Source organism: Rhizophagus irregularis, chromosome 3 (assembly GCF_026210795.1).
Source record: "Rhizophagus irregularis chromosome 3, complete sequence".
Lineage (NCBI taxonomy): Eukaryota > Fungi > Glomeromycota > Glomeromycetes > Glomerales > Glomeraceae > Rhizophagus > Rhizophagus irregularis.
In genome coordinates this window covers 5274233-5286450 of record NC_089431.1, presented here as the reverse complement: position 1 = coordinate 5286450, position 12218 = coordinate 5274233, and the positions used below count along the sequence as shown (strand labels likewise).

The 12218-nt window shown below is 27.0% G+C and overlaps 2 protein-coding genes across 2 annotated transcripts; one reads left to right on the top strand and one right to left on the bottom strand.

The window, feature by feature from the left end:
* Positions 1-234: 234 nt before the first annotated feature.
* Positions 235-2273, top strand: OCT59_021290 (uncharacterized protein; the record flags this gene model as incomplete). Its single annotated transcript, XM_025313042.2, has 6 exons — positions 235-744; positions 835-1750; positions 1832-1873; positions 1944-1991; positions 2083-2142; positions 2230-2273. 6 exons carry the CDS (start codon positions 235-237, stop codon positions 2271-2273), a joined length of 1620 nt encoding a protein of 539 aa, XP_025188307.2.
* A 5802-nt stretch (positions 2274-8075) lies between these two features.
* OCT59_021289 (uncharacterized protein) lies at positions 8076-11772 on the bottom strand (the record flags this gene model as incomplete). The annotated part of the gene is made up of 11 exons (XM_066149771.1): positions 8076-8918; positions 8984-9424; positions 9492-9625; positions 9875-9977; positions 10042-10190; positions 10371-10536; positions 10602-10702; positions 10955-11057; positions 11122-11252; positions 11505-11607; positions 11677-11772. 11 exons carry the CDS (start codon positions 11770-11772, stop codon positions 8076-8078), a joined length of 2370 nt encoding a protein of 789 aa, XP_065990644.1.
* Positions 11773-12218: the final 446 nt, after the last annotated feature.

The following is a 12218-nucleotide window of genomic DNA, read 5'->3' as shown; positions in this document are numbered from 1 at the left end:
CAAAAATGGTCATGAAGGCCCGATGATCATGTATAAAATAATGGAGTTCTCGGAGTTTATTTATTTCGGTTAGAATACTCCAAAGTTCTTCATTCGGAGAATCTTTCCATATAGAAATTTCTAATCAGAAATTAGATAGAAATTATGCATAGAACTTTTTTAAGTCAATTTTATTATATATAAGATGGTTTTGTTTGATTCCTTAAATGAAAGAGAAACCTTTGAAAATAAAATATGAATAACAATATTTTAATATCAAACAACACGCCTTTAAGGCAATCAACACAGACTGCGGTTAATAATAAAATAAAAAAGTTATGTAATGAATGTAATATTGGATTGGCTTCATATAAAAATCTTCAGCTTTGTTTTACTTGTTACACAATACAAGAGGTATGCAAGTTTAAGAAAAGCGGGAACAAAATTATTGATGACTTCATTAGATATACACAAATTGATTATTGTTCACATGCAGAGTTTGGTTCTCCATATAAAAGTATCAATTATAAGCAAACTAATAAAAATTCAATGATATTAGAGTTTGTTCCTTATGATCAATTCAAAAATGTTGAATTTATTGCCGAAGGGGGATTTAGTAAAATTTATAAAGCTACTTGGATTGATGGTCCAATTTTTAATTTGAATTTCCGGGAAAATACCAAAATTGTTCGTCATCATAATTATATAGTTGTCCTCAAAAAACTTAATGATTCTAAAAATATTACATCCAAGAATTTGAACGAGGTATATGTAATTATTAATATATTCTAGTTTATAATTGGTTAATAAACATCTTATAATAATACTAATAAACATTTCCTTTAACTTACTTAGCTCAAAGTATTTTATGATTTTACTTCAGCAGAATGTAAAGAAAATACTATCAACATATTAGAAATTTTAAACAAGTTGCTTAATAATAATAAAAGTCACATTAGTGAATATTTCGGAATTACTCAAGATCCTATTTCTCAGGATATTATGATAATCATGCCATATTATGATTTTGGTGATTTGAAACATTATGTTTCTAATTATTTTTATAATATTTGTTGGCAGGAAAAATTGGAAAACTTAAGTAAGATTATAACTGGACTCAAACATATACATGGTGTAAATATTGTTCACAGGGATTTACATAGTGGAAATATCTTTTTTAATTCTAAAAATAATCCTAACGTATATCTTACTGATTATTATCATAATAATAGCAAATATGATGTAATAATAGGAGATCTGGGTATAAATAAATCATCAACTGAATCTGCGGATGATAATGAAAATTATGGAATTATTCCTTACATGGCACCGGAGATATTTCTTAGACAAAAATATACTAAAGCTTCAGATATATATAGTTTCGGAATGATTATGTGGGAGTTAATGACTGGTAGAAGACCTTTTTGGGATCAAAATCATAATACGGATCTTATTATTAAAATTTGTGATGGTTTACGTCCACCAATTGTTACAAATGCACCTGAAGGTTATATTGAATTAATGAAAGAATGTTGGCATTTTGATCCAGAGAAAAGACCATTAGCTATGGAGTTATATGATAAAATTAAAAAAATGACTTCTTGTGAAGAATGGGGTAAGAAAACCAAAATTATAAAATCACCGGATATAGGACCTGTAACAATAAATAATTCAGGTGCCGTTTATAAGAGTAGACCTTTAAGTGGAATGATTCAATCCGCGATGTCTTTAAGAAGTTCAAGAAGTACTAAATCCATTAAATTAGAAACTGGTAATTAATTTTATCGCATAATTTATATAAATTACCTTTTTAATAAAATTTTTTTTTTAATATTTAATTAATTTTATTTAGACCCATTTTATTATTATCAGGAAAATAACATGGAATTGTCTGGTAATTATTTATTAATTATTAATAATTATCAGATGGCTTGATTTCACTAATAATGTTCATTCGTTTAAAGGTAAAAGAAAGGCTGATAATGATTCAAATGAAGACGATAATGATAAAGGTATGAATTCTAATTAGCAATTAAACTATAAAAATTTAATATTCATCAAATAGTTTAACAATATTAATCAAATATTTGTATAATTCATTAGATTACTTTACAAAAGAAATTGAATTAGATATTAATAAGGATCTCAATCAATCCCATGATGGTAAGTATATATGAGCTTCCAATATTTGACTGTATACGACAAAATTTTTTTTTTTACCCTGTTTTAACGTATCTTTTATAAATATAGGATATATTACCAAGGAAATTGATCTTGAAATTAATACTCTTTAAATTTATTTTAACAAATTTAGACATTAGAATGTAGAATGTTATCATCATCATTATCATAATTTTGAGATTACAATATAATTTTTTTGAATAACATTATTTTTTTTACAAAAAGAATGATATTACTTTCAAAGTATTTTAATCATTAGTAAATAGTCAATTATACTGTAAACAAGTTATTTATTATGATATATAGAAGTTTTATAGAATTATAAGATGTACAATTATATTAAGGCCGTTCCAACAAATAGTCTCGTTTAACATCAACCCCCCCCCTCATTATTTCAAAAAATTCAGATTTAAATGTACATTTTGTATATCACGTGATTTTATAAAAATACGATAATAAAGATAAAATAACAATCATTTTACTTAACAAATTATTTATTAAAAGATTATATAATACAAAAATTATTCTCTTTTCCTTTTTCTTGTTAATTCACCAACTTTTTTCTTACCCCAATATGAAAAGAATGACCCGAAAGTTGACAATTAGAACAAAGTGGATATACAGATTGATATCCATGAAGTAAATCGTCAGTTGCCTCCACCAATGAATTATTTTTACCACAATAATAACAAATAGGAGGTTTTTTTAGGCGATTTGAATAATAACCACTTTCAATTGGAGAATCACGGCTAAGAGATTGACGAATAAAAACAATACCTTTCAGCTCATGTGAAGGTGGCATCCATTCTTCAATTCCACAAGTAAAATCATTATCATTTATTTTGAGCTGTAATGTGGACATCTGCTCTTTTTTTAAAGCACTCATACTATAAATGCATCGAATTTTTCCACAAAAATCACATTCAACGAATTCGCGAACACGATTATTATTGAAAATGCCCTGGGGTAAATTATCAGCTTCTAGTTGTCCTGCTTTACTTGGACGAAAGTTTTCAGATGTTTGAGTCCCATATATACTTGAAAAATCCTTATAATGATTAGAATCAGCTAAAATAAAAACGCCCAAAAACATAATTAGAATTTTGAGCACTTTATGCAAAAAGGTTGTATAATTCTTACCAATAGATGGTTCAGGATCAGGCAAAAAATGCAATTCATCAAATACTTCAATTGGTAATTCAACTGGTAAACAGATAGTACATTCACTATTATTGCATTTCTTAATCTGCAGAAATTAGAGTTTTGTGATAAATTTCAAATACAATGAATATATATAAGTGCATTTTACTCTATTTGACATACCTGAAATGAATATTGTCTAATTTGACAATGAGTATCAATAAATTCCTTTAATTTATGAAATTTTCTTAATTCTACTAGCGTTGTATAATTAATTGTAAGCTGACTTTCAGCTGTTAATATAGACTATTATAATATTAATGATTAACAAAAATAAATTTAAGCAAATATTAATATAAAAAATACCTCAAATAAAGAATCAATTTCAGTTTCTATGGCAGGAGAAGCGATTTTGAATTTTAAATCATGTAAAGAAAGTCGTGAAGTACGATTTTCAAGGAATTCTTGAGTAATTTTAATTGATTTAATAAGCTCTTCTTTTAAATGTGAATTAGAATTAGCTCCTTCACGGATTTCAGATAAAGTTTTAAGCTTTTCAAAAGCTTGTTCTGATAATCCACTCATATCTTCTCGCTTCAAAGCAACACCTTGCAAAGCAAGATTTAATATTGACATTATACATTCAGCTGGATTGGCCCAACTGTGGTAAGGAGCAGTTCGTACAGCAGCTAAGAAATCAAAGTTACCTTTTAAAAACAAGGCTATCAATGATATTTGAACAGATCCATATGTGCATCGGTGATCTGGACCACCATCAGTATATAAAAGTAAAATTTTAGGTTTGTTAATATTATCTTGATATTGAATAGAATAATTATTATAGAATTCTGTTGCATGTCGTATAGCAGAACTTGGTTGGAAAATTGTATCTTTATATGCTATATATACTTGACCCTGGTAAAATGAATCTGATATACTATTTGGAATGTCAACAAATAAAGATGCCGAAGGGGTCAAAGATAATTTTGTAAAATCGTGATCACAAGAATTAAGTATTCCATCTATAGTAGTTAATGCTGATTTATTTCTCACTCCTGTTGAAGTAGCAACTGATTCTCCAATAGGAACTTTATGTTTGTCATCAGCACAAATTAATGTTGTATACTCTTTAAATTTAATAGCAAATTCACGTAAATATCTCCAAAGTGCAGAACAGTAATGTGAATCAATATGAGACTTGCGTATTTGACGAGCTTGAATCATATATCGAATTTGAAACCTGCCTGTATACCGATTTTCTGAAAATTCTGTTTTTGGCCAAAATTGTAATCGCACCCATTCAGTTGAAGGTATTTCAATATCATTTGGTATAGTGCCATATTTATTTTCTAATCGTTCAATTATGATTTGCACCAGATCCTTAACTGAGATGGCAATTGGCATATATAAAGTTGAGGTATGTCGTCGATCATGCACTGCAGGCGTAACCTTTTTAAAATTTGAGATGATCTTGATATAAATTATATAAGATATAAATACAAAAATAGTATTTAAATTAATAATCATTACCTCATTAAAGTAATCTTGCATTTCGTTCCAAAAGACATCAAATTTTGTGCCTTTTTCATTAATAATCTTACGAAGATCTATAATAATATCAGGATCTTGGGTATCTAGCATCAATTTTATCCGTTCATGTGTTTTCTTATTGATTTCATTATCTGGTGTTGATACATCTCCTGTTAAATCTTGATAAAGTACTTGCAGAATTGAGCGTGATGCTTTAACTATTAAAGAATACTATAAAAAGGTTGGTGTATATTTAGTATTTTCAATATTTTCAAAAGAAATATTTTAACTGAAATATAAACAAAAAAAAAAAAAAGAAAAAAACCTTATTTATCACATTTTTTCGCATTTGTCTTGTACAATAGATTGGGATTTGGTCATATGCTGCAGAAATATTTTTTGCTTCTTTTGTCTTGTCACATTTATCCAAAGAAGGAATTTTCCATACAAAATTTAATGTACTGAGATAATTGCCATGATAATAACGATATAGCGTGAAGGATACATCAGCACAAATATTTTGAAAAAAGAGATATATATTTTGTGGCTTGGGAGGAAGCAAATGATCTATATTTAGAAGATCATAATCATCGGAAGCTGTGCTAAAAACTCATATTGAGATGGATATAAGTCAACAGCTTCAATATCCTCAACTGTAATATCATTCCGCCCATTTCTTACAGGAACTAGACTCATATGTATAGTACGCATTCTATTATTAACCCCTTGAAGATAGTTGGCATATTCTTGAGCTATTTTTATCAGATCATCAATATCTTTAATTACTTCTTCCCAATGTAATAGGCGTGTCCAAGGTTGTTGAATAGATAAAATTAAAGCTTTAACAAATGACTCAAGTTTTTCTCGTGATATTTCAATTTTTTTATGCTTCGTAGTATCATGATAGAGATTATAATGACTTTCAGAAGCATATACAGGAAGTTTGGCTATAATTTTTGGTAGTTTCAAGCCGCGTTTTTCCAATTTGCCAAGATGAGGATCCAAATACCATACTAAATCGGTAACTCTGCGGATAAAAGAATGCCCAATAGTTAAATGATTATCATTCAGCCATCCCAGTTTCCTTTCTTGCAAAATTTTTAAAAAATCATTATAGAGCAAATCATTACGAAATTGGGAGTTGTAAAGTGGTGGAAGTTTTTTTAGGCGTTGTTGTGTCATCATGAAATTAAATGCTGAAGATCCTTCATTAGATAACTCATCGGGAATTGATATACTATGAGATATTGTAAAACGTACATGCTGCGCCTTCAATTGAAAACATGCTTCTAAATTTTTGGTAAGGCCATTTAATACAGGATGCCAAGCTGAAGAATCATTACATTGAAGATCAACTTTTACCAGCTTATCTTCTAAAAAAAGTTCATTTGAAAGTGCTTCTTTTAATAAATCTTCAAAATTTCCGGACTCTTTAATACCAACCACTGCTGATTTTACTAAAGATATGCCATTTTCATAGGCTGTTACAAACAAATACAACATTTGATGTATATAATTTCCAAAAAAAGTATCATCAGTTCTGCAGTTTTATTTACTGATACTACACGAAAGAAAAAGAAAATTTTATCGAACAAAGAAAAAAGAAAAAGAAAATACAATTTGTTCACATGTTAATAATATAAATTAAGTGTTGATACAAGTGGTCGATTGTGATACAATATCGCAAACTTAACGTTACAATCATTACATATAATAAAATAACGTGACTTTATATATGTGTTTAAAATTTAATATGTACAAAATTTTACCCCCGCCCCCCTCTATTTTTTTCATGTCATGTGATGTTAAACGAAACTATTTGTTGGAGCGGCCTAATTAGTATTTGTTAGAACTTAATATTAAATATTAACTTTTAAAGGAAGAAAATTTTTTTTCACAACGCCAATGTCACGTGATTTGTCAAAGCAATTTCAGCTAGCGTCATTGTTACCACCGGTTTTTGACGTTTGAAATATAAGGATCGGTTGATAAATGAAAGGGTAATATAACGATGTATGACAAGTGATAAGGTAAAAGTGTTTTTCTAGAAGAAACTCAGACACGTGATCATTTTTTCTGAAAAATTTTTTATAGTTTTAATAATTTTACAGTAGTGTTTAACCTTGCAAAAAACGCAAAATAAAGCCACATCTGACGCGTGTACAATGTAAACTCCTTTTTTACAATAATAAAACATGCGATTTTTTTTATTTTATTCTTTTTCCTTGAGTTTTTTTTTACATATATGGTACGGTTTTTACAAAATATAATAAGATTTGCCAATTATGGTGTTTGTGTATTTATTGCCAATTGACTGCGAAACGTTAAATTTCACCCCGATTAACGTAAATTGAACACACAAACAATATACCAAATTTAACAATCCGTAATAAGACATGCTAATGTTACCCCCGGTTTCTAATGTTTAGTTAGGTAGTAGCAAGATAATATGACGTTAAATACAGTATTAAGTGGTGAAGTAAATCGGGTAATGTGTACACAAATAATGAGCAATCGGTAAATGAACAATGAAGTTATTAAAACGTGTATATATTAATTTTTTTATAATTGGAATTAAATCGTATATAGATAATTAAACGAAATGTAACAAAAGGTCAATAAAAGATAATGAACACTGTGATAAAATAAACGAATTGTAAGAAATCGGAAACAAATCGGCAGGGTTTATTAACTAACAAATACTGTACAATATTACTGCCTCTGTAATATTCGTATATATATTTCTATCGACTAATGGACAAATTTACCATCCGGCCAATTTTGCCTGTTTAAGCCTCTTTGATCTTAGCCACCATCTCTAAGCCTCCGATTTCAGTCTATACGCCCAATAACTATAAGAATAAACTAAACTAAATATAACTAAATATAACCTAAAACTATAATATCCTATAATAACCTATACCTATATATAATAAAAAAATATTTTGTAACACTAACATGCTACACGTTAACGATTCGAAAATTTACTACAGTATACAGCTATATTTATATAAATGATACCAAAAATTTACCGGTACGATAGTAAAACATGCTTACATCTACTCGTTACTAAGCAATAATTTCAGAAATAAAAAAATAGGTAAACAAATGTATATATTATATAATATATATGAATAAACTATGAAAGTTATATTATTATCATTATAACTTACACTGATTAACCATTTTTTTAATTTAAATGTTCAATTCATTCGATTAAAAACTTAATAAAGTTGTATTAAAATTTAGCATAACTTCGTAAAGTCTATAATTTCTACTGAATTACTATCAACATTATCGTATTTCGAAAGGCTTTTTGTAAAGGAGTTAAGTAATCGAGATGTATAAATAGCTTGTGGATGAGTATTTGACTGAATAACTTCAATTGATAAGGGATTTGCTTTTCTGTATCCTTCTGCTTCTTTCAATTGCTTTCCAATTTCATTATGTTTGGAATCATTAAATAACTCCATTAATTCAAATATTTCATTTATATTTGGTCTATTATCTGGATTTGAATCCCAACATCTCTTCATTAAATCAATATAACATATTGGTGCTTCTGGCTCATTTATTTCGGGTCTAACTCCTTCGCATATGCTTATCACTAAATATTGATCATGTGCACGATTGTAAAAAGGTTGTTTTCCAGTGGCTATAAAATACATAAACATGCCAAGACTATATATATCTGCTGCTTGAGTATATTTCTCTCCTTTTAATACTTCTGGAGCTACATAAGGCATAACTCCAAAAATTTTTGTTTCATCTATATCATCAACTTTTCCACATAATCCCATATCTGAAATACATGGCCAATATTCATTCTTAACTAATACATTTCCAGTATGAAAATCACGATGAACCATCTGTTTTTGATGAATTTCTTTGAGACCTCTAATAGTATTCCATAATGAAAGTAATTTATATGACCAATTAAATTTATTATGATTTTTAGTCATCCACTTATTAAAATCTCCACCTTCTATATAATCAAGAACCATAATATATTCTTTAGAATCTGGATTTTGGGATATCCCATAAAAATTTAGAATATAAATAGATTTTTTCATTGAATGCACCTTAGCCTATAAAAAATAAATTATTTGTTAAAAAATATATATAATTTAATTACTGCCAGAAAAATCCATACCTCATGTAAAAGTTCATTGGTGATATTTTGTGAGTTATGTAAACATTTTAAGGCAACTTTTTTGTTTGCTCCACTTTTTCTTATCCATTTCTTTTCATTATTATTATAATATAATGGACCATCCTTCCATATTGCTGAATATACTGTAGCAAAACCTCCTTTACCTATTTCTTTAATATCATTAAACTGATCATAAGATATCCATTCAAATGTATTGTTAAAATAACTATTATTTAATTGTGCCTTTTTAATAATATCATCAATTGTTTCATTTCTACTTGTCCAACTTGTTAAACTTTTTAGATGGTCTATTTTACACGGATTATACCAACTATGTAATGCTTCCATATATTTTTCACCACATTTTTTACAATATTCAGCTTGAATTACAATATAACCATTTATATTTGGATCTTGAGATATTCCATATAAAATATTATACTATCAAACAAAAAAGAAATTAATATATTGAAAGTGCTTATTTTATAGAAATTTTTATATCTCATACCTCATTATAAAATTCTTCTATAATATCTTGTAAATTATGTAGATATTTTAAAATAACTTTCATATTGACACTCCTTTTTCTTGTCCATCCCATTACATTATCATAATAATGTAATGGACCATCCTTCCATATTGCTGAATATATTTTAGTGTTATTATCATAAATTTCTTTGAAATAACTAAACTGATTATATGGTATCCATTCAAATACTATATCTTTATAAGAATCGATTTTTAATTGTATTTCTAGAATAAACTGATCAATAACTTCATTTCCACTTGTCCAATTTGTGGAATTACTTTTTAAATAGTTTAATTGGCATGGTTTACACCATTTATGATTTATATCTGTATATTTTTTATCACAGTTTTCACAATATTCACCATTGACTTCAAGAACCATGATGTAGTCTTTCGTATGCGGATTTTGAGATATTCCATATATTTTACAAATATCATCTTGATTTTTAATTGAATATGCATTAACCTATTAAACAAACAAAATTGTTATTAAAAGGATCTTTAAATCTAATAAATAGAGAAATTCATACCTTGTTTGTTAATAATTTATATGTGATATATTGTGAGTTATTAGTACACAAAAATTTCAAAGTAACTTTTTTATTCTGGCTTACTTTCTGATAATTTAGGATATTCTCATTATACCATAATAGGTTACCTTTCCATATTGCTGAATGAACTACCACATAACCATTTTTTCCAATTTCTTTAATATTATAAAACTGATAATATGGTATCCATTCAAATACTGTATCATCATAAGATTCAATTTTTAATTGCATTACTTGAATATACTGATCAATTTTTTCATTACCACTCGTCCAGCTTGCGAAATTTCTTTTTAAATAATTTAATTGACATGGTTTACACCATTTATGATTTATATCCGTGTATTTTTTATCACATTTTTCACAATATTCACCATTGATTTCAAGAACGATAATGTAGTCTTTCGTATGCGGATTTTGAGATATTCCATATATTTTACAAATATCATCTTGATTTTTAATTGAATATGCATTAACCTATTAAACAAACTAAATTGTTATTAAAAGGATCTTTAAATCTAATGAATAGAAAAATTTCATACCTTATCTAAGAACTCATCAGTTTGCGAGTTACGAAAACATTTTAAAGTGACATTTGTATTTTTGTCACCATCATAACATAATTGATCATATTTCCATATTGCTGAATATATTGTGATATGTCCATACTCACTTATTTCTTTAATATCATCAAACTGGTTGTATGGCATCCATTCAAATACTGTATCATCATAGGAATCAATTTTTAATTGTATTTCTTGAATAAACCGATCAATTTTTTCATTGCCACTCGTCCAGCTTGTGAAATTTCTTTTTAAATAATTTAATTGACATGGTTTACACCATTTATGATTTATATCCGTGTATTTTTTATCACATTTTTCACAAAATTTACCATTGACTTCAAGAACCATAATATAGTCTTTCGTATGCGGATTTTGAGATATTCCATATATTTTACAAATATAATCTTGATTTTCAATTGAATATGCATTAATCTATTAAGCAAACTAAATTGTTATTAAAAGGATCTTTAATCTAATGAATAGAGAAATTTCATACCTTATCTGAGAACTTATCAGTTTGCGAGTTATGAAAACATTTTAAAGTGACAAATTTATTTTTACTAAATTTTTTCCTTGTATATTCAGTTTTGTCACCATCATAACATAATTGATCATATTTCCATATTGCTGAATATATTGTGAGATATCCATACTCACCTATTTCTTTAATATCATCAAACTGGTTGTATGGCATCCATTCAAATACTATATCATCATAGGAATCAATTTTTAATTGTATTTCTTGAATAAACTGATCAATTATTTTATTTCCACTTGTCCAGTTTGTGAAATTACTTTTAAAATAATTTAATTGACATGGTTTACACCATTTATGATTTATATCTGTAAATTTTTTGTCACATTTTTCACAAAATTTACCATTAGTTTCAAGAACCATGATGTAATCTTTCGTATCTGGATTTTGAGATATTCCATATATATTACGAATTTCATCTTGACGTTTAATTGAATATGCATTAACCTAGTATTAAACAAACCAAAATTGTTATTAAAAAGTTCTTTTAAATTTAGTAATAAAGAAATTTCATACCTTAGATAGTTTTATATAGTAACCTATAAATGTATATTGTGGATTACATAAGCGTTTTAAAGCGACATTTTTATTCTGGTTTTCTTGATTATTCATTTTTTCATTATAACATAATAAATCACCCGTCCATATTGCTGAATACACTGCATCATTACTTATTTTTTTGATATTACTAAATTGACTATAAGATATCCATTCAAATACTATATCATAATAGGAATCAATTTTTAACTGCATGTTTTGAATAAATTGGTCAATTTTTTTATTTCCACTTGTCCAGTTTGTGAAATTTCTTTTTAAATAATTTATTTGGCACAGTTTACACCATTTATTAAATGTATCTGTATATTTTTTATCACATTTTTCACAATATCCATCTTCAAGAACCATAATATAATCTTTCGTCTGCGGATTTTGAGATATTCCAAATATTTTACGAATATTATTTCGATTATTAATTGAATATGCATTAACCTATTAAAACAAACCAAAATATTATTAAATATTTCTTCAAATTTAATTAATAAAAATTACATACCTCA